This window comes from Morone saxatilis, unplaced genomic scaffold (assembly GCF_004916995.1).
Source record: "Morone saxatilis isolate NCDOM2014 unplaced genomic scaffold, NCSU_SB_2.0 Contig24, whole genome shotgun sequence".
NCBI lineage: Eukaryota > Metazoa > Chordata > Actinopteri > Moronidae > Morone > Morone saxatilis.
The window spans coordinates 8,122,846-8,145,128 of record NW_023339807.1 but is presented as its reverse complement, the minus strand read 5'-3'; the positions used below and the strand labels follow the sequence as shown (position 1 = coordinate 8,145,128).

Genomic DNA, 22,283 nt, shown 5'->3' with positions numbered 1-22,283 from the left:
ACTGTAGTGGTGTGTGGCGAGGTGGGGACGCCCTGTCATTTGGGCTCTTGCCTGCACAGGGAGGCCTCTCTTGCCTAAACATGCTCCATTTGTCTAGATAAAGCACGACTATGGCTCTAAATTGTAGTCATACATTCTGTTGTTTAGATAAATTAGATTTAAAATAAAAAAGAAATTCAGAATTTGTAAATCAAATCAGTCATTATGAAAGTCCAGGTCAGTCTGGTACAGTAAAGCCTGTAGTTGTATAAGAGGCATATTAAAGACACTGATAATGAATGGTGGTTATAATTTAGCAAACAGGAGGAAGTATATACTTTTACCCTATAGAAGATTTTATAATATAATATCTAATTAAAGTGAAATACAATGTACTTTATTTGTATTTACTTTTGATGTATTCATTTACTGTCATAATTAAAAATATTTAGACTTTTGTCTTTAATAACAGAATTAACTGGTTTTCATTGCAACATAAAAGTGATGGAAAATTCATACACTTCAACAGAAAGTCTGTTACAAACTGGAGGCGTGGACTTTTTTCACTGTACTACTAATTCACTGGAGTGCCTCTTTATCTGTGTCCATACAAAAGTCCTTTTATAAAATATTAACAAAAGCTGCATTTTCCTAGATGAAGCAATAGTCTTGTAGTTTTAATATTAAGTCAGCACTCAGGATATTTGTATTGTATCAATTTATTTGTAAAGCAATACATACAGGCATAAAAATAATAATTAAAATAGTGAGAAAGATTTTAAAAAAGTACAACTAAATAAGGTTCCCTCTTTGAGTCCACTGACAACCATGCCCTGGTTTTTGATTCCTGATGTTTTTTTCTATTCTTTAAAAGACACTGAAGAGATTCCTCTGATCTTCATCTTGGGCGATTCATTCCTTTACTCTCCATTGACATTGGATTTGTTGTCGTCCTTGACACACCTCTTGTTGACTCCGCTGAAATACTTCTCTCTGAAGGCGTTGTGTCCCTGGTAGGGGCTGAAGCGTGGGTCTGCCCGAGGAGACAGGCCATCTAATTCCTGTACAGAGACAAATGCAGAGGTTATTGTACTGAACTTAACTTGACTGCCAAAAAGTGCTGCCTGTTTTCTCCATTTAGAACAATCAAAGAGAACGTCTTACAGCATTTAGCCACATTATACATAGTGGAATACAAACTGGAGAACATGTTCTTATTTCTCACCCTCCAGTGTTTGTATTAAGACTTTATCCAGCTCCCCGATACATTTTGCTATTAAAATTTACAGCTTGTTAAAGAATGTAATAAGAAATAAAAACAGGCAACTGCTTTCCTCTCCAAATATAGCATGTGTTGAGAATAAAATGTGGTAACAAGTTGAAACAGCTCTTCACTTTTTCACACTACATGTCAGTATAATATTGGTTTGCATACCTTTTCCATATTTGCATGTAGGAACAAGACAAGTTTTCGTGTATATTAACAACGTATATGAACTGTTAAACAGTTTGTCTTGGCTGTAAGGTAGCTGCTGGTCAACGGAGGGATGAAGGGAGGAAGAGAGATGCTGGGAAGAGGAATAATGAGGTGAGTTGAGTTGGAAGTGATGACTCCGATGCTGGGCCTGTAATTTGTCAGCAACACCTCTCTTTTGCTTGCTGATGCTGCCAAGCAACCTGCAAACGGTTTCCATGACCACTCTGAGGGAAAACTCTGGGTAACAAGACTGACAACATAACCATGACCCCAAATTAATAAAGACATAGGGCTAGAACTACAAACAACTGGAAACAGTGCAAATAACCACTCAATCTTTGCCAGCAACCATACAGGTGGAGGATTATATACATGTTGGGTTAAATTGGGCAAATAAGTAATTTATGGCCACCAAACACATTATGTCACAGCCCATAAATAAAAAAATGTGAGGTTTCAAAGAGATTTTCCTGCACTAGTTCAACAGGAAACGTTTACAGCAATTAGGCTGGCCCCTTTATTGTCAAAAGACAGACAACAGTGTGGACACATGCACATGTATCATAGCCATACAAACACATTTAACATGCTCACACACACCAAGCTGTGAACCCCGATGAGTGCAGATAGGTGCAGATTGAGGCCTTTTTGGAAAGGAAAAAGTCGTGACCTGAGATAGATACCACTCAGATAAGATCAAACAGCTGTGTGTTTGTGCATGCGTGTCATACAAGGCCCTTTATGGGAGCAATTTGGGGTTTTGAAATGGAATGGATGTCAGATCCAAAGATGGATTGTTTTCCATACGATGTGTGATTAAGCCATTTAGGGTTCGAGTATAAAAGAAATGAGCCAATCATAGCCAGATGGTGAGGATTTACCCCAGACAGACAGAGAGACACCATCACTTCCATTGGGATAATGTACACATACGTACGCACAAACTAAATACACGAACATGACGCATACTTATGTGGTTACACGTACAAACAATTCTACAAACTACAAAAAACATGAACGAACAGGCAGGCACACACATGCATTCATTTTACATACACCAAGTCATATATATGTGGCTGTTCATGCTCACACATACAAAAACAGTAAACAAATCTACAGCACACACAGATTGGCGCTGTGCAGATATGATGTCATTTATCCCCGTGCAACCACAATACATGAATTAAAACAATATATTTTAGAAGTTGTGGATGAATAAAATTAGATTATATGGTCAACTTTACAGCCTTACACACATCAGAAGAAAAACATATATTTAAAATCCTGTAAAATAATGAGTGAGTATACATTTGTGCTACTGTGTATACAGAGTGAGAGCAATGACAACATCTGTAGGTAAAAAAACATATGAAAACAAAAATGTAATGACTATTTGCACAGTGTTTGTAATGAAATTCAAATCGCCTATTTTATCTAGTCCGACTCACAGGAAGTAGGCTGAGGGTATAAGCTTGCCATTGGCCAACTATTTCAGTCAGAATTGTCCTCCCCACCCACTGCCTCGCTAGACTGTTCTGCAAGGGCACCGTTGCTGCATCCGGGGCTTAATGCCGCCCAATATGACTGTAATTGGTTTAAAGAAACACAAACCAGAAAGTGTTTTTTTTTATGCCAGAAAAATAGGTTCAGCCAGACCTCTCTCCAGCGCTACAACAAAGTGTGGAGATAGAACTTTATCCAACCAACAGACCAAAACAGAGTCTGTTCCATTTATTAACAAATGACAAAGAAAGCATGAATGTTTGGCATTTTTGAAAAACTAAACAATGAATTGGTCAATAGTTTCCAATTCCATTTCTGTTGATCAATTTATGAATGAACTGATTAGGTGTTTCAGCACTAATATAGACATTTTCAAAAGTATATGCACACACCTCAGGCTCCTTGATCTTCTCCATAGTGATCAGGCGTCGTGAGGTGTGGCTTGAGAGCATCTGCTCACAGTTACTGATGATTCGGAGGCACGGGTGAAGAGGTACCATCTCCTCACAGTACCTGAAATGATGACACAAACACACTCACAGTTACAGTCTACAAAAAGTAAGGAGCAGAAAGAAAAAAGTAGAGGTAGACTCATTTCCTTCATCTGGGCACAATACATTTCAACTGTACACACCTAAAGGACCACATGTGAGGAATGTTTAAGGTCCTTGTAAATACCATGAACTTCCTACTTTGTCTGGAGGCCAAAATGTTGAGATACAGAGAGACTTATCCTTTCATAATGACTATCTAACTTTCACCTTTTTTTGCCCTCTGCCACCCATTCCAATGTCTTTCCCTTCTCCCTCCATGCCTCCTTGTTTCTCTCTCACCAATCAAATCCCTAAACACTCGACCACTGCAGTGTAACCACAGCTAAGGTAGCTCACTCTGTGCAAAGATGAAGGTGGAAAAAGTGACTCTGACCTGACAGGTCGACTGCTGGCTCTGTCATCACCAGCCAGGCCAGGTTAGGGCCTATTAACAGCGGATGATGTATGTGTTTGCATATTTGTGTCAGTAGCACTTTCTCCTAACCACCATCACAGCAGCAACAGTCCCGACTCAGAGCCAGATTTGCCCGTCACTGTTTGTCTGCACCGTTGCCATGGCCACATGTGGGCCTCTGTGGCGATGGGATGTTTGGTCGTCACGGTGACTAGCGGTGAAGCAGCCAGGTGATACTTCTCTTCTGCCAATCAGGAGTCATTAGAGGAGAGCGGTACCTGTTGAGCTAGTGTTAATGTCCAAGCGGAGGCAGGCGTTCTCTCTCACCTTCAGAGCTTCTTTTTCCATTACAGTGTGTGACTTTGGGAAGATAACGATACTGCTCACAGGCTTTTTGTTTCACACTAATTTAAACAATCTCCTTATTCTTTATGACACTTAAATCTGTAATAACAACAGTGGTGAGGCGGGCTGGAGGTAATTATCACACAGGATGCAAAATGATATGACGTAAACTATACACACAAAACGCATGATTCAAAATGTCAAGAAACGTATACTGAAGTAAAAAATTATGACCTGAAAATGAAACCATGGCTCATTTATACTCTACATGCTATCAATGATGCATGTATCATTTTACTTCTGACAATACAGCCACTTTATTTCTTTGCTTCTCTTGTTTATGTTGTAATTAGGTCATTTTATGGCTGTGATGACTGATACTGCATCATCTGTCTTGATACTTTTTCTTCCTTCATTTATTTTTTAGGGGGAGAAAGGGAAGAGAGTTTAAGGGGTCTGACCTGGTCTAGACGCAGTCTTTTGTTGACAGGACTCTGTGTCACCTGTCACCAGCCTCCCCAGTCTCCCCATGAAGCGGGCAGACACTCACAATCCCCACTGTTTCTAACACAACCATGGAGGCAGATACACACATATGTGGGGGTGACAGAAACCCGATATCTCCCCTGTAGAGCCCCAGATTAGGCCCAGGAGACAGGCTATGTCTGGGCTTACACACACAGACACACATATCCTAAAACACACATGCGATTGTACACAAAAACACACACACAGGTCAGACTGCAGAGACGGATAGTTCACATATCTAACTCGCCTGGCCTCAGACGTTTATTTTGGCACGGCGCTCTGACAGGCACAGAGTCAAGCACCGGTAGATGAGTAGCAAAGACAAATGTGTGAACATGATGACACACATGTATGCATGGGCTCATACATGGGACCACACACAATCATGTATATGTGGAGATGCATACACACACAGAGACAAAGCGACATGAGCAAAGGTCCAGAGGTTTGCAAGGTGTGTTTGTAGAAGTGCTTGTCTTTCACACACACACACACACCACACCAGAAACATACTAAAAACCAGAGGATGCATGATTATGTCATCTCCTTCTCGGTCTTATAATCAGTGACCAGGAGGGCCTCCAGCCCTGCAGGGGGTTTTCTTCCTAAAAGTTTGTTGCTGCCACTGTCTGTTGTGGTTCTTACCTTTACAGTCAAACACCTGCACCTTGAGTCAGCACTTCACTTTCTGCTAATGCACAGAACATTTAACAATGCACAACTGTGTTTTAGAAGAGGCGTCTTATAGAGGGAACGTATCATGGAGCTGTCAGGTGTGGTTTACCGTAACACAGCTGTTGGGGCAGGAAAACCTCAACACACCTGTATACTACTCTGTATAAACACTGTCATTCACACAGGTGGTTACACACTCGGGGCGATGTTGTAAGGGAATAGCGCTACACGGAAATGTTGGAAGATTAAATAAAAAGAGTGGTGGAAAAGTCCTTTGTGTGCCAGTTACAAACACACCCCAGGGTTTTATTAAGCAGCATTTAGCAGACTATTAACTCATTTGTCAACAATGAATCTACAAAGTCAATTTTAATTATATGCAGTAATTAGATTTTATAAAATGTTTACATTATAATAATCCTTTACTCCATGTTGTTTGGTTATTTGGGGGATTTAATTACCAACAGTAGATTTAAATGTTGAACTTTTTGTCCTCGCTACAAGCCTGTATTGTGCAGTTCTAGTTTATGGTATGAGCCTGCCCCCTATTGATACAAATTATTATCTGGAAAAAAGAATTGTTGTCTGTACACTCACTCTGGTCTGTAGATAGGCAGCCAATAGACGAGCCTCCCGCCTATAACCAGGTGCTGGGCGGAGAAGTTTAACAGATCTGTGAAGATGTCACTCAGGTGGTACGCCTGTGAGACGGGGACGTGAGACTCTACGTAGCTGTGTGGGAGAGTCAAATAAACACAAGTAGGTTTAGAGCAACAAAGCAACAAAACATTTTTTTCATTATTTTTCCTTGAGCAAAGTTATTGAGACCAAAAAGTGTGTGACTTAAATGATGTCTTGGTAAAGTCTAAAGATAACTGAGAGCTAACAGAAATTCCCTGCTAGAACAGAGTCCGACAGTCTGCAGGTTTTCATTCCAAGCAGACTCTAAGACACTAAGACTCCATCTGATCCTTCAAGTAGTGGGGAAGAACTTCTTTCATCTGTGAAATACTCTGCTGAGGTAGGAGGTTGGAATGAAAATCTGCACACTGTAGGCTGTCCAGCTGTAAAATATGGCTTCATTATGACCAAATTAAGGTCAATTTTAGGAGTCATATAGGAGCAGGTGAACTTACTTGCCGTCGGGCGGTCTAGTAACGTCTTTATGGGAGCCCGTTCTCCTTGTGGACTCACGGATACCGTACGGAGCTGACATCAAAAGGACCAAAGAGGAGTCACAAACAAGAAAAAACAAAAGATCATTACACAAACACTATCGACACATTTGTCAAAGTTTTGTATAACTCAGGATGCTTTAAGTGTGAATAGTGGTCTGTGAAAAGTCAACTAAGGACCTACGATCAGTAATGATGGCGTCAAACAGAGCAGCCTCCTTCCACACAGGCTTGGATGCATCAGACACCATTACATCTACATACATCTTCTCTGTTCCATACTGCCGCAGGTTGGCTCTGATATTCTCATCAGGTCCTCGCCACTTCTGGTTTTTACGGCTTGACCTACCTGAAAGATACAGGCACTATCAGGAAATCTGTGTGACATCTGAAATTGGAAGCAGTCAGAGCAGGGTCCAGAAATTACAATATTTGCATGCTTGAATTAAAATATAACTAAAGTATATTGTGTCTCGTGATGGCCTCGGGGTTGGCACTATTCTGTTCTTTCTTGTTGGCGCTTTCCTCTTTGTTCCAGGAAGTGAAGAGTGAAGCTGAGCAGGCTGGGCTCTGGAGGCTATAAATCAGACCTGCTGACTGCGCTTGTTATTGGTGGTACTTTGTGTTTACATTCATACACACACTCCTCACCACTCACTCATACAGACATTGCAGACATATCCTTTTTTTCTATATTTAGTTCATTTCATTTACTTAATTAAACATTGAGCATTATTTTCAGACTATGTGTGCTCTCTTTTGTCACATACTTGTAAACTTACCTTTGCCATGAATAGTGTTGTAATCGATATCTGTTCCACAGACATAGGCTCTAAACTGAGAACATGCTACCAACAGGCTCCCTGAAACACACCAAGATACAAAGAACTGAAAATATTTATTGACCACATAAAGCTACGCACTTGTGTGAGAGTCTGTGAAAGGATCATCTCACCTGTGCCGACAAACGGGTCAAAGACGAGGTCATTCTCTTTGACCTTAGCGTGGTTGGCCATAATGAATGAGAGCCCAGCATCCATACTGGTGTTTCCAATGAAGTGTCTGTTCTTCACACTGTGGGAGCGAATCAGTTCACGCTGTCCATCCGCTATCTGGTGCAGGAGTGTGTAAAGATGGAAAGTGTTGAGTTGCAGATCACCTCTTATTCATCAAATGTAAACAGTCCAATGTATCTCACCCATCGGCCAAAGTAGATGTAGTCTGGGTGCTCTGGGATGTTGTTTGGGTCTGTGCCGTAATCTTCCATCAAACAGAAGATGTGTTGAGAGCTCTTTAGGCTCACTGCGCCTTCAAAAGGAAGATAATCCATAGCCTGGAGAGAGAATACAAAACATGACATTCGGCACATACAAACAGGCACTCAACGATGCATATACAGCACACACATTTCTGTGCTGTCACATGCACTCATTCAGATTATTTCCACACACATATAAATACTTACATCAATCCTTTTGATTCTGTCTGAAAACTCCAGAGTCTTGTTGAAAGTGTAGACATTTATTCTGTAAGTTGAATCTTTGTGCATGAACGGTGACTGTACGGCAACATGGAGGAAGAGCACAAACAGAAATTAAACACACCAGCTTAGACTGTGTTACATATGGATAGTTTACTAAAAAGTTGCAGCGATCGGTCAAACACAGTGGTGCTATAAGACGTTATGTCACCAACCATGTTCTCTGATGGGTAGTTCAAGAGGGATGTTCTGAGTTCACTGTGTGTTTTTCCGTGGCCCCATAGTTCAAAAGCAGACCTGAAAGGATAAAGCAACATGAGCTACAGCTTCATCTTAGCCACTTATAGACCAGAAAGTACTGCCATGGTAACAAGGCAAACATTAGGATGGATGGTAATATGTGGAGTATGTTAAAGGTCCAGAGTGTATTGGCAGGAATGGAATATAGGTATGTTTTTATTAGTGTATAAACCTGAAAATAGGAATCGTTATGGTTTTGTTACACTAGAATGAGCCTTTTATAGCTACAGCCTTCAATGGAGGACGTCATGTTTCAATAGTGGCTCAGTAGAACGGACAAACCAAACGTTTTTGTGACAAACATAGTTTCTCCTTTGCACTTGGAAGGTGAAACAAAGAAGCTGCAATCTGAGCTACACTGCTAGATGCCACTAAATCCTACACACTAGTCCTAAAGTCTGGTCCTTACTTTGCACAAACAGATCTGGCCATGATGCCACGGACGTCCTCCTCGGACAAACCATCCAGACACCAGAAAGGAGACTAAAGAGAGGAGAGAAGAGGAGTGAGTGTGGGTCTACAGGGCAGAAACCTCAAAGCATTAAAAGAAAAAGGACAAGAATAAAAATAAGTACATTACACTTGCAAACCTTTTCTTTGAAGTTTCCATTAGGCTGGAATGCTTTTCCTCTGAGGGCCAACAAAGCCTTAATCTCCTGGAAGAATGAGTACATTTATAATAAATACTGATACATGCATTACAATCTGTTAGAAAACATCACACATATAGGTAGATATATTTAGTATTGCACATTCATAAAGGGGGAGAGATTATAAAAGAGACAGATAACAGGGACGACTAATAATTCAATGAATCTAAAGGGGAAATATCCTGAATTTTATGGATCATACAATTTAGCATTTAGGCCCATTTGTCTGATAAATGCCAAAGTCTTTCAAACTCTAACGCCCCAGTTTGTTTGTTGTTATAAATGTGTAGTGTCAAAACTGATCTTCATGTGTAAGAATCAGTGAAATGCATTACTGCAGATGAAGACTATAACGTCCACTCGTCCAGGTCACCTATCATGCAGGTTACTCCCACAGTAAGATTTGCACATGTGTACACATCAGAGATAGATTGAACCAACATTTGTCGCTAAGAGATCACAGAGGGAGGTCAGGTGGAGAGTTGAGTTATTATCATATGAATAAATGAGGAACCTCTCCTGTTAAACTCTCACTGTAATGTCCCCGCTGCACAAACAGATGAGACAGATGTTACAGTTTGAATTAGCAAGTAGCCATGGTAGCACAGCAGCGGCTGTAGTTTAATGTCACCTCCTCAGTTTCCACCAACACTTGAACCTTTCACAACCACAGCTAGGTATAAAGTGGCAGTAGTGTAAGACGGTTACCGGCAACCTGAAGTCCAGATTATCCTGAGCGAGATGTAATAGATACTGAAGGCGTGAACGACTGCTGGTGGTCGACATTTTTGTTGCACATTCATAAAACGTCCGGCTTGAAACCGGGTTCAGACCCAAAGTACCGCCCGGTCAACAAATCACCATACATGGAAAAGAATGAGGTGTTTTCTTACAACACACTGTCTGGAAGTTAATTATGCAACGTGTTTATTTGTTTTTGTTTGCGGGTTTTTATACATATCTACAGGCGGATAACAGATGTTTCCACTGGCTGCTGCTAATATAAGATTTAATAATATAATTTAATATAATATGGTGGCTTTGTCCGAATTGAAGTTGCTATGTTAAATTGCTTGTTGGTTGGTTTGTTTGTCTTTACCAAAACAACAACATGTCACCTATAGCAACCTTTTTGTTATCAATAAGTCACTATTGGTTGGTGTGCCCGGATAAACTCCTCTCCAGGCTGTAATCTGCTTTACTTCAGAGCCACCTTGTCTCCCTCTCTGGTCAGTGATTGGCTGCCCGGATCTGCTCTCACAGCCCATTGGCCGAGACGGATGTCCATCACAGTGGTTTTGCCTCGGGACAGAGGACCGTCCGCACTCTGCTGCTGTCAGCATTGCTGCAATATTGTTAAAGTGAACAACACAGTTACAGTTTAACCACAGGATGGGTTTGCACTTCGGCCGAAATGAAAGATCTCTGCAGGTGAAGTGAGGATCGACTCAGTGTGTGACATGTAAGTTGGATCATGTTAATAACTCAAATCTCTGTACTGACTTTACAAAGCAGGATGTTCACTTCTTCTAGTTTTTTAATGAACTGATACTGATTTTGTGTTTTCACTTTTCTTTAGTTTTTATGATTTGTCAATTGATTCAGACTGTGGTCTAAAACAGCTGAACTCAATCATCACTTACCATTAATTCCTATACAGATCTACACAGCTGGATCACAAAAACACAGGGAAACAGGTGAAATATAACATTCAGCTGTAAATCCAAAGAGTATTTAGATGATTATTGGTTGTTGTTTTTTAAAATAATAAAGCAATAAAACCATTAAATGGCTATAATTCGTTGAGTACAACATCATTGAGTATACATTATTCTGTATGTAGAAATTACTAATCAAAACTATGTTATGATCCGTGCAACAGAATCAGTGATGGGGACGAACAGCCAGAGCCCCACGGGCATGGGAACTGAAGATAACGTCCTAGCTCCTGCTCAGTTTAGCGACGACACTGCAGTGTGCATCGTTTCTGTGAAAGGTTTAAAGGAGAACTGGCAGAAGTGGTCCAATGAGCACCAGGAGTACCAGAAGCACAACCCCTTCAGTCACGACACCAGGCCCAGTGTGGTGGTCCCTCTGAGGGGGCAGGATGACTACGGGAGGCCCCTGCAGGGCTCCATGACAGAGCAGCGGGGGAAGGATGCTCACACACACATCAGCAGAGAGGTTCAGGAGCTGTGTGAGGTGATAAGGAACATTGGAGAGCCCAGAGACAAAGACGGGGTGGTCACTGTAGAATTCGGGAAACTGTTTGAGCGTTATGTGACTATCTCTAATAAACTGGTGGGGATTCTTCTACGAGCGAGGAAGCAGAGGCTGGTTGAATTTGAGGGGGAAATGCTGTGGCAGGGGCAGGATGACCATGTGGTTATCACTCTGTTGCAGTGATGAAAAACTTGGAATAGCGTTTATGCCTTGATTCACATGCGTTACATGCATAACATATGTAGAGCTACTTCATGACAGCACTCATTGTAGTATTCAAAAAGCAGGGGACTGCACACAATTGTGCTTTAAAGACGTAATGGCACTTTTATTTTCAAAAAATTGCTTTTTTTTTTTGCTTACTTAAGAAACCTCAGTGGGTAAACATCCACACCACTTCCCTGCACAATGTACATTAGGCATACTGCTGCATTTTCTCCTCATGCTAAACATACGGCATCTATCTTTGTAGCTGTGTTCAGAAATAGTAGATTTTCATGCGTTTCATACACTAGATTTCTCTCAGTGACGCTGAATCCCCCGGCTCTAAATAACAGTGGAGAGATTAAAAGAAATCCCTTTTGCTACATTTCCTTCACTAGCTTTTTAATGCGGGGAAAGTGTAGCGGTGAGCAGCTGAAATGAAGTCAGAGTGGTTAATGAGACTGAACCAAAGCCAAAGAGAACATGAGGCTGCCTGTGACAGACAATATGGTGCTATAGGATGAACTTGATCTGACTTGGCTTGGGTGCTCCAGAGCATTTATTTATTACAAGTGTGCTTTGTAATTTTTTGTCATTAGAGTTTGAAACTTGGTAAACCTCCACAGTGAGACAGATGTTCAATGAACTAAAAACGGTGCTTTAATGGAGTGAGAACTACATAGTAAACTATGCACTGACTGATATGAGCCATAATATCTGCTGCTATTAAACACAATGGCCATGCAAACTAATAATTTTTTTAGCATAAGACAGTAGTATATTGAACAACTACCAAGTACTGCTTACTGTATAATAAAGAAAGAAAGAACAGTGCCCTCTCTGTTATTGTGTTACTGTCTGTGCTTTGTGAACTGTAAGCACTGACTGGTGTAGTTAAACCAATGACTGGGAGAGAGAATGTAAACTGATATCTAGGACTCAGTACATTAGAAACACACTGAGGAGCAGCAATATATTATTTATTCTAAATTCAATTCATTCTTAAAGTGCATACACTTTCGTACAGTACATACAGTATTATCGTCTTTCTTTACATTCCTTAACATTCAGCAGTAAAGTAGAGCGTACCTGTTCACTTCATGCACCAACCAATCAGTTCATGTTATATATCTGAATACAATCTTGAGACATTACACCAAATCAAAAAATTGAGCATGTATTAACAAATACTGCACTATATTTCAGTGCTTGTTGAGATCATTAAGCACCCTTTAGAACATCAGAGGATGCCTTAGTTGCCTCCACTGTAAAGCAGCCGAGCCAGTCTAGGCCACAAAATGCCCATCAGTAAAGATATAACTCAACATAACATAGTATACACAGCAATAGTGTCAGTATATGAATTAAACAAAAAAGATTTAGATTAATTTCTGTTACACATGCATAAAATCAAATTTGTAAAGCATTAACAGAGTCCTGCATGTCAAGAAATCAAACCATTAATTGTATGTGCGTTTCTGGTTGAAATACCACCTCAATACATCTACTGTTCCACTCAGTTCACCTTTACATTCAATACAAAGAAAGGATGCCTTCAGCATTGTCTTTGGTGATTAACAGATGTTAATCACACTGTATGCTACTTGGTCCATAACGTAAATACATTTTATTATGGCGGATTAATGGAGATTCAATTATCTTCTTCTGTAAAAATATTAAAAAAAATTTGTTTACCTTGATCCTTGAACATATGTGTCATGTCTCAATTAGCAAGAAACAAGATTTGGCATACAGTCTGAAAAGTTTTGATACCAAAAATAAAACCAAGTGGTCTCTTGTCACAAATATGTCACCAGTTTAAAATACTGTCGTCAGCTCCGGCCAAACAGAGAGCAACTTAATGTGGCTGTGTATAATCCAAAATGACATCTATAAGAAGGTGGATATTTCAGTCACTTCATCACAGTCGTAAAAGAACTGGATCCAAAGCAAGTGATCAGTTGGTCTCTCCTTTAGAGTTGAGAAGCTCAATCAGCTGATCTGCCTGCAACACATTAACAGACATGGACAGAACAGAAATTAGACTCACCTTTGGTTCACACTGCCTACCTGAACAACTGTGTCTGGCGCAGTGTTTACAGCATGTCAGCTGTGGCTGCTGCTGTGACTGCTCTAATCTGTTAATATGGGCGCCCAAATAAAAAGGTCTTTTGCTACATTCACAGGCTGCTCAGCAATACCACCTGACCTAAAAGTCTTACCTGGTGGCACCACAGGTTGGTGTCACTAAGAGAATTACTGAACTAAATATGAGATTCATGAGTTGATTATGATCTACAGCGACTGACCTCTTGTCAGTTACTGCTATAATACCAGCTTTTATACTGTAAATTCCTCACGCATCAGGAGGCAGAGGCTGGCTCTTATAAGTGTAAGCCAATCAATCACCACCATATTTTCTCATTCTCACATGAATACTTCTGTGAAAAGAAACTGAACACACTCTTAGTGAGTGACTTAGAGAAACATGAAAGATCAGTAAAAACAATGGGCCTGTTGAATTATTAGATATTAATTATTAGTGAACTGCCTCTACACTTTTAAACCATGTTGCCGGCAAGAAATGATTATTTTATGATATGGATATTTACAGATCTTTAAATGTACAATTGCATTTCTATTACAAATACCGAAGAGGGGGCTTACCGTGATAAACCAATAGGAGTTGAGTCTGTAGAAGAGGCGGGACATGAAGCCCATTTGACTGGCAGGTGCCAGGACATGAAGGTGTAGATGTGTGACAGAACAGAACGGAGGCCAATGAAAACCAAACCTGCAGACAAAGTAAAGGCTTTACTGCACAGTCTCACTGTCGCTACGCCAACAAAGCAACAGATATGTTACCAAAGCTAAATAATCAGTTGTCCATTAGATTAAATAATACTGTTCACTTGGAGAACAGTTTAATGTAGTGTAAACTGAAATGTTTACACTACATTATAGATACTGTGATATTTATCATCACCTAGCATCACTGTGGATTGTTTGCTTGTTTGTCTATCTAGACACGCAGTGTTGATTATCAATATTAATCGTTATTAAAGGGTGTGTAACATTTAGTAGGATCTATTGACAGAAATGTAATATAATATTCATAGGTATGATTTTATTAGTGTATTCATCTGAAAATAAGAATCGTTATGTCTTTGTTACCTTAGAAAGGGACGTTTATATCTGCCATGTTAAACCGCCATGTTTCTACAGTAGCCCAAAGTAGACAAACTAAACACTGTCTCTAAATAGGGTTGTTCACGTTTTTCGCACATTTTACGGCCACCATAGTTTCTCCTCAGCACTTGGAAGGTGAGGGAGGAATTAACCATCAGTGAGGAGAGCTGTGTACTATAAAATGTTCCACTCAATGCAGCCCACCTGACATCACTGAGATCTGTTACGTTGTTTTTCTGGAGGATCTCCTTTCCTGTCTCGATCATCCGATTCACTGGATGTGACAATACAAGCACATGTTCCTTTTTAAACACAATACAATTTGTCATTTAAAATAAGAGGGGTTTGACTGAAAAAGAGTATCGCTTTTAATTAACTATATTTTATTCAGTTGACAAATAGCTAACACAAGATACAATTGTCCACAGGACTGCTACATCTATACGTTTATCTATGCAACTGCAACCATTTACACAAGCACCAGCAATAAGACCTTTAGTTTAAACCTCACCCAAAGGCACATGTTCTTTGCTGAGTGATTTACAGTTCCCAACATGTCTGGTTGGGACGATCAGGTAATGGTGGGGAGCTCCAGGTTTGATGTCTCTGAAACACGAGATTTCCTCATCCTGCAGCGGAGATAAATGAATTAGTCAGCAAATAATATTAATAAGTCAGCTTCAGGACTGGAAGGGTAAATGGGAACAGACTGTAGTGTTTATTTCTGTGCACTTATTACTATAACTACAATTTAATTTAATTAAATTACATATGTATTCACCTAACTGAAGACCTCCTTAGCTTCTACTGTGGTTTACAAACAGGAACCTCCAGTGAGCGTGTATTTCAGATTAAATAAATGTAGCTGAATGTATCAAGGGACCTTGGTGTGAAAGGGTTTGGCAAACATGAGCTACATAAAACAGGACCAAGCTAGAACACAACACACCAACAACAACCCGTGAATTTAAAGGGGAAACCCTGAGGCACACCCAACAACACAACGCAACAGACCAGTAAATCTATAAAACTATAAACTACAGGACTGAATACAAATGTTACTACAATTAACTTACACCGTACGTTACATAAAGAAAAGGAAACATTAGCTACATCCTCACAAAGCCAGTTGTTACAGAGCTAATTAACTTACGCTGCTTCTGAACACAGCTGTCTACAAAGGCAACAGGCTAACGCTAGCTAGCCTGGCACTCAATATTATTTAATAAATACAATATTCTCACACTGTGAAGAAGCTCCGTGCCCATTTCATTGTTTACAATCTTGCAGAAAATACATTTTTTGTCATATCCTTGTGTAGCCTCGACTCCTGCCATCGTTGTACAGTGAACTGTCAGACCGCACAGTCGATCCCAGAGGTCATCGAGCTGACAAGGGGAAACCGAAAGATTGCCGATCTAAAAGTGCAAGGGAAGAATGCTGCCACCAGAGAGCGATGTGGTTTAACATGTTATATATGGTAACTCAATTTACCTGATTATCAACTGTATCACTTAATTGTCCAAAATCCTTGTCTAACTTTTCTAACTTTTCCTATTTTTGTCAAATGCCTGAATTCAGCGTATCAATGTGCTTCATGAAAACACACATCCCTCATTATTTTGCACATGAAGTAATTTGGCTTCCCTATATTTTACTCAAAAATTCAGTCACATTGTAATGGGGGTTGGTGACTCTAGGGACAGGACTGTTTCTTTACAGCAATAAGGATGAAGCTACATTTTAACCTAACCTGAGACTTTTGGACTAGTGTGACTATGTGGTCCTATTAAAAAGGGGAGAATTGATAGATAATAGATCCTCCTAAATGTTACACACTTTATGCTGAGGTCTGAAGCCAGCAATATTAAAGATTAAAAATAAATAAATGTATTTTTTTGTTGATGTTTTTGGCCTTTCTGTGAACTTGTTTCCATGGAAAGGGTACGAGTCTGTGAGCACAGTGTAGTGGGTGTGGGCACCCACTATACTGGGAAATCTGCTGTGGTTTGGCTTGTTTTTTCCTCTGGTATTTTGCAGATCAACCTCTAAATTCTCTCAAATGTTTTGTTGTTGATTAAAATTATTTTGTTCTTGCTTTCTAATTTCTTAGTATCATTACACTTTTCTCCACATATCATATAAAATGCTGTACTATAGCCTAGAAAACAAAACATCGAATCAAACCTGTGATGCAGGTTCTAATTTCTGACTATTTTGCTATCAAACATACAATAACAAACATAAATTTCTTTGCTAATTCTAATGTGGTATTTCTGTGGCCTTCTGTGCAGCTATGTTAGAGAAAATTGAACACAAATATAATAAAGAGAAATATCTGATGTTGTTTTAAGGATTTATTCATAATGAAATATGAATGCTATGAAAACATCATCTTTCACCAGGAAAGAAAAAGTGTTAATGTGGTTCCACAAAATTACAGTGGCAGTACCAGCACTGCCTGGCAGACTCAGATTTACACACAAACATGAAGAAATGTAAAACAAACAGACAAACAGGAACAACATGAAATTTTGCTTTGCTTATCTGTTTTTTTTTCTTAAATACATTTAAATAGATAGATAGCAAAATAAAAAAAAATTAAAGATTCAAAATGTTTTCTATTTCTTAATAAAATATTTTCCATTTAGGCAAATAGGCAGCAGGTGTGTCACTTTCCAAAAACAGAAATGACAGTTAACAGTTGAGGTCCCTTCCTCCACAAACAGCACACATCACAGATAATAATTGTTTATAGTGTAACCCTATACTTTTATTTTTGAACCTGAGTAGATAGGTCACCATCTGCAGCTGTAGTTTTAAAAAGGAGAACATTAAAATCAGACCTCATGTAAGAAAACACTTAGTACAATTAGTCCAGATAGGCCATTGTGGGCCCTATCATGTTTCAGTGTTTTTACCATAAATTAATTACTAAACTTTTTTGGTCTTAAAGATACTTTACATTAAAGATTTACTTTAAAGATACTTTTCACAAACCTGCTCAGTTTTTAGACAGAAAATGAAAACTTCCTGGGGTGCCTAGAAAGCTCATCTGTTAGAGCTGGCGCCCCATGTACCAACACTCCAGCGTCCCTGTTTTGGCGGCCCAGGGTCGAGTCCGACCTATGGCCCTTTGCTGCGTGTTATCCCCTCTCTCTCACCTCCCTTTCCTGTCTCTATCAATTAAATTAATGTGCTTACAGTTGTTACAGACTTTTTTTTATCCACCAGTGCTACTGTGAGCTTTGTATTATAACGTCCACAGCCAAGGGAGAGCACTGAAGGGCTTAAAGCTTCACATGCTAGTTACTTACTGTGCTTAGCAAGGGGCTACTGATGAATAGCCAACCCTGAATTTCAGGATTTCATCCAGCCACTTGTTAACAGGCGCGGTTCAAACCAGTATAAAGAGAAAGTCCAGCCCAAGAACCACTAGAGCAGGCTTCATACTATTGGCTAATCTGAGCCAGATGCACAGATGATAGAAACTGCCCTATCAGGTTTTGTACAGTGTGGCTAAATCACCCATGGTCCTTGAAGTCTAGAAGTTTTGTAACTCCTGACAGTCCAGTGGGTTCTACTTTGTTTTCATCTCATCTTGTCAGATGTTCTCCCTCAGTTCTGCACAGTCCAGACTTCGAGGTCTTGTACGATGAAGTCTTCTTGTGAGGAGAGAGACTCATTGTGGAAGGTGGGACAGGAAAAGCTTGAACCATGGTATAGATCATCATCCAGCCACAGGCCAAATCCGCCCCTGCAGACCAAGAAAAAATAGAACGTTAATGTAAACTCTTTTAAAAGCTGCTAATGTTTTATGCTCTCAGATAACAGGAACTGTAATCCTGGATATCAGGTAGCAGTTAGAGTAAATATTATATGGTTCTTTTAATTACTTTATGACACTGACAGATTGACTGTGGGCCATTTCCTTTAGTCTGTATTTTATAGAGGAAATTAATTAAATCAACCTCATAACTTACCCTCCTGCTCCAATCGCCAGAGATTCCAGGTTGCCGCTCACAAAATAGGAGTTCTCACCACTCCACCTGTACGCCTGTGAAAATGCCAAATGTGACACATAAGAAACGTGTGTTCAAATCCAGTGCACATGATTCAAAAATATGTGAAATTCATACTTAACAAAAATGTCCTAAACTAGACAATTGCTCTTAAATGGTTGCAAACTGTAATATAAATGAGGAAAAAAAATAATTTCTCGTAATAACAACACACTAGATCTCTGGTAGATATAATTTGTAACCAGACTAACAAGACATAATTAAACTCTTACCTGGAAGTCAGGGTTGAAGCTGAACAGGAAGGTTTCTCCAGTGCCGTAGCAGTATTTACTGACTCTGAACGGTTCGGAAGAAAAGGCCCCAAACACCTGAAAAGACCAAGAAAACAGGTTGTTACCCACAGACATAATTGTTAATCAAAGTATCAGTGTGACTGCAGTTGGGTCCTGAAAAGTGTTGGAGAGTTAAAATAAAGATGCAAACCTTTTTGTGCATGTCTTTGATGACCAGCAGCACAGGACTGTCCAGATCAGCCATATTCCTGTACAGAGTCTTCAGGCTGCTACCGTGGATAGCTGTGCTGTAGACCAGTTGCCATGTATACCCCTGGGTCCTTGCTGGAATCTGAGTAGAAAGCTGTTGGAAAAGGAGTTGTTGATCAAAAGATGTAACACTAAAAGGCAAAACATTTCTTGATGACTGTAATCTTTGCCAGATCATCCACTTGGATTATTTTGTGTTGCAGTAACTTACTCTCTTCAGGTGGTGTTCATCCAGCAGCTGGCTGTGGTCACCAAGGACAGGGAGGTTAACTTCCTCCTGGTCCTCGGGCTCCTCTGCCTCGGAGCCCTCCGAGCTGCACAGACTCAAACGTCGCTTGGAGTCCTTCACTGTGATAATCTGGATGAGGGCACAAGATGCATCAAGACAGTCAGAAATCAACCCTCCTCATGCTCTCACTTTTCACATGTCCTAGTTTTGTTTTAGTGACATTTTACTGTACAGCCGTGTGGTCTGTGGTTAATTGACTCATTCACAGATACTGCTCATGTAAAATCTAGAGTAAACATGTTCTTGCAGGAGTAAGTTGCAAGATGCAGGGACAGGTTAAACACAGCAGCATCACAACTGTTCATAACTGGATTGCTGGATTAGGATGTATGGGTGATATAAAACATGCTTTACCCCTAAAGTAAAGTATTTTACCCCATAAATGCAGTATCTCCTAAAATGAGGACATGCAGCATAGTAGTCCTACCTCAACATACGGCTCCACACAGTTACTGGCAAAATAAAGCACTTTGACTTTTTCTAGCAGCAGCTTCATGTCTCCTGGTTTCTCTGTCAAGCTCTGCACTCTGTAGTACCACATGTCTGCTAACCAAACCAGCAAGCATCCATCCCTTTTGTACTCTTTCTGGGTTACTTTTACTCTCTACGTCTGAAATGTCATTGGTTGGAAACTTGAGTGGAGCAGCTTCTCATTGGTTGGCTCTGATACCCAACAGTTTCTTTTCTCTCTAAACAGGAAAGTAGAGGATGTGGAGGAAGAAAGATGCCCATATTTAGAAACAGTGGGATTTCCCACAACCTCTGGGATAACTGCCAAGCAGTTTAGTGCCTCAGTTACTGTAAGTCGGGAATACTTCATGTTAATCTACAAATGAAAAGCTGTTGCATATTGTCTTGACCTAATGTAAACCTGCAATTGGAGATTTATTGAGAGTGACAGATGGCTTTTGTTTAACCTTACATTATGTGTGTGTGTTTGTGCAAACCTTACCTCCCAGTTTTTCACAGTGGAGTTGACAGGGTTACTGAGGAGCTTGTTTATCACAGCCATCTTGTTCTTCTCCACTACCAGATAGCGTTTCTGATGTTTCTCTCTAATGAGGTAGCGGGGCTGCCGGTGCTTCTTGTTGCCCTTGGTATAGATTTCTGGTGACCACTGCACAAAGAAGGTGTAGAGGTGATCAACCCTGTCAAAGCAAAGGGGCAAAGTGCACTTTTTACTTACAGATAATCATTGTATATTGTACCTAAATGAGTCTTTATTCATGTGGCCTGCTATAGCTAGAATTAAAGGATTTTAATCAACACTGTATGTTACATCATCTCTTCTTTAAAGCATTAATGACAGTGACATCAACCTTCCCATGAAAGAGAAAACTATTTGAAAGTTGCGCAAATGCCACTCTGCCATACTCTAATATCTGTTGAGACTTGCCTGGAATGAATGCCAGGAAAGTGAAGCATGCATCTTTTAGCATTAATCCCGCTGGACTAAGGCTAACCGAGACCATAAGTGTACATTGGGGACCCCTGCCATTCATGTTGAATTCTGCTACTTCCTTCCTACAGTTCCCCAGAAGAGACTGACTTCTCTGCTATTCCTTGCCGAAGTCCTGGAAGTGATTTAGGAATGTTTAACTTAGTCATGCTTCTCTCTTTCTCTACTCCTCCCTTTCTGATTTTGTTCCAGCTATACATACAACTGTTCACTCTTTGAGCTCCACATACCAGTCTGCACTGCAAAAACCTCTTTCTACCATAGAATGATAAAAATAACTCCCCCTTGCACATGTAAATTTAGAAGATTGGTTTTAAAATGTTGTCATAATCCAATGGTCTTTGCAAGTCTAAGCTCATATTTTCTTGATTGAATTAACTGAAGCAAGCAAATCAAAATCTGTTTAGCGCCGTGATAACAGGACCCAGCAGAACAATGTTCACAAATGCTATGATGATTTGTTTCACTTACTCTCCAACGCTGTATGCAACTCCCATGGCTGATAGAAGAGAAAGGCGTTGATGGTAAACTGTAAGGAGAGGGAGAGAGTAGTTGGGTTGGAGGTTCAGTGCTGAAGCAGCATGTCCACTCTGAGCTTCAGCCATTGCAGGCATTTTATACCAGAGGATCAATCGTTGAGATAAGCCCCTTTGACCATAAACCCTCCCTTTCTCCTTTTACAGCTCTACACGACTTGCACACATTCACACAATGATTTCACAATGTGGTGACACATTAACTTGACCTGCTCTGGTCCCTGTCCTTACTGTGTCAAGGTAGTGGCTCAGTGACTGAATGAGATGGCTTGACTGAAAGATAAAGCCTGTACATCTGTCTGTCCGTTTGATTACTTTTTCATTGTGCCATCCTCACTCTGTTTCTGTCTCTCAGCCTTCCCTGATATCTGATCTCTCTTACAATCCCATCAGTGGTGAAAAGTGAATCAATTACAAGTCTACAATATATTTCCCCTTTCAGGGGAATATATTGTACCTTTTACTCTCCGCAACTGTCATCTCACAGCTACTAATTACTTTCCTGATTAAGATTTAAAAACCCATGAAAAGCATAAAAAATACAGTACTTTGTTATACTTAAGGTAACAAGTTGTTAAAAACAGCTCCACTTCAACCAGATCCAACATTAACATGCTGCTTACATGTAAATGCATTAGTAAAACATTCAAATTATATAATTATATGGCGGTGGCAGCAGCCTTTCACTTTTAATTCTGTTAGTGCACTTTGTTAATAATACTTTTACCTGTCCCCTTTGGACAGTGCCATGCTAGATAG

The 22,283-nt window shown here is 40.0% G+C and overlaps 4 protein-coding genes across 6 annotated transcripts; 1 reads left to right on the top strand and 3 right to left on the bottom strand.

Moving 5' to 3' along the window:
* Positions 1-682: 682 nt before the first annotated feature.
* Positions 683-9,880, bottom strand: trmt11 (tRNA methyltransferase 11 homolog). Its single transcript, XM_035672941.1, has 13 exons — positions 9,769-9,880; positions 9,001-9,066; positions 8,820-8,893; positions 8,326-8,407; positions 8,096-8,188; positions 7,829-7,963; positions 7,586-7,742; positions 7,413-7,493; positions 6,815-6,979; positions 6,592-6,664; positions 6,053-6,187; positions 3,352-3,472; positions 683-1,040 (listed from the first exon to the last, which is right to left on the bottom strand). The coding sequence occupies exons 1-13, from the start codon at positions 9,844-9,846 to the stop codon at positions 900-902; spliced, it is 1,401 nt and encodes a 466-aa protein (XP_035528834.1). The 5' UTR covers positions 9,847-9,880; the 3' UTR covers positions 683-899.
* A 160-nt stretch (positions 9,881-10,040) lies between these two features.
* On the top strand, positions 10,041-12,456 carry LOC118336412 (actin-binding Rho-activating protein). Of its 2 annotated transcripts, XM_035673059.1 has the most exons (3): positions 10,041-10,522; positions 10,721-10,757; positions 10,943-12,456. In XM_035673059.1, exon 3 carries the CDS (start codon positions 10,951-10,953, stop codon positions 11,464-11,466), a length of 516 nt encoding a protein of 171 aa, XP_035528952.1. In that variant the 5' UTR covers positions 10,041-10,522; positions 10,721-10,757; positions 10,943-10,950; the 3' UTR covers positions 11,467-12,456. The 2 variants fall into 2 exon arrangements, with proteins under 2 accessions (XP_035528952.1, XP_035528951.1); XM_035673058.1 differs by lacking the exon at positions 10,721-10,757 and having other exon boundaries at positions 10,045-10,522.
* Positions 12,457-12,505: 49 nt separating this feature from the next.
* Positions 12,506-16,064, bottom strand: hint3 (histidine triad nucleotide binding protein 3). Its single transcript, XM_035673061.1, has 5 exons — positions 15,921-16,064; positions 15,188-15,305; positions 14,881-14,950; positions 14,155-14,281; positions 12,506-13,492 (listed from the first exon to the last, which is right to left on the bottom strand). Exons 1-5 carry the CDS (start codon positions 16,011-16,013, stop codon positions 13,445-13,447), a joined length of 456 nt encoding a protein of 151 aa, XP_035528954.1. The 5' UTR covers positions 16,014-16,064; the 3' UTR covers positions 12,506-13,444.
* A 954-nt stretch (positions 16,065-17,018) lies between these two features.
* On the bottom strand, positions 17,019-21,571 carry LOC118335401 (nuclear receptor coactivator 7). Of its 2 annotated transcripts, XM_035671658.1 has the most exons (7): positions 21,460-21,571; positions 20,482-20,677; positions 19,452-19,598; positions 19,182-19,334; positions 18,971-19,066; positions 18,660-18,733; positions 17,019-18,433 (listed from the first exon to the last, which is right to left on the bottom strand). In XM_035671658.1, exons 1-7 carry the CDS (start codon positions 21,483-21,485, stop codon positions 18,295-18,297), a joined length of 831 nt encoding a protein of 276 aa, XP_035527551.1. In that variant the 5' UTR covers positions 21,486-21,571; the 3' UTR covers positions 17,019-18,294. The 2 variants fall into 2 exon arrangements, with proteins under 2 accessions (XP_035527551.1, XP_035527553.1); XM_035671660.1 differs by lacking the exons at positions 20,482-20,677; positions 21,460-21,571 and adding an exon at positions 19,957-20,444.
* Between the last annotated feature and the right edge of the window lie 712 nt (positions 21,572-22,283).

Coding starts and splice junctions, on each gene's coding strand:
- LOC118336412 (XM_035673059.1), top strand. CDS start 10,951: ATGGGGACGAACAGCCAGAGCCCCACGGGCATGGGAACTGAAGATAAC.
- trmt11 (XM_035672941.1), bottom strand. CDS start 9,846: ATGTCGACCACCAGCAGTCGTTCACGCCTTCAGTATCTATTACATCTC. Junction 8,894..9,000: donor ATGGAAACTTCAAAGAAAAG/GTTTGCAAGTGT, acceptor TCCTCTCTTTAG/TCTCCTTTCTGGTGTCTGGA. Junction 1,041..3,351: donor AGAAGATCAAGGAGCCTGAG/GTGTGTGCATAT, acceptor GTCTCTGTACAG/GAATTAGATGGCCTGTCTCC.
- LOC118335401 (XM_035671658.1), bottom strand. CDS start 21,485: ATGGGAGTTGCATACAGCGTTGGAGA. Junction 18,734..18,970: donor GCTTCAACCCTGACTTCCAG/GTAAGAGTTTAA, acceptor GCATTTTCACAG/GCGTACAGGTGGAGTGGTGA. Junction 18,434..18,659: donor CTGGCGATTGGAGCAGGAGG/GTAAGTTATGAG, acceptor CTTGGTCTGCAG/GGGCGGATTTGGCCTGTGGC.
- hint3 (XM_035673061.1), bottom strand. CDS start 16,013: ATGGCAGGAGTCGAGGCTACACAAGGATATGACAAAAAATGTATTTTC. Junction 14,951..15,187: donor CAAAGAACATGTGCCTTTGG/GTGAGGTTTAAA, acceptor TGTCACATCCAG/TGAATCGGATGATCGAGACA. Junction 14,282..14,880: donor ACAGATCTCAGTGATGTCAG/GTGGGCTGCATT, acceptor CTTTGTCTGCAG/GTTTGGTTTTCATTGGCCTC.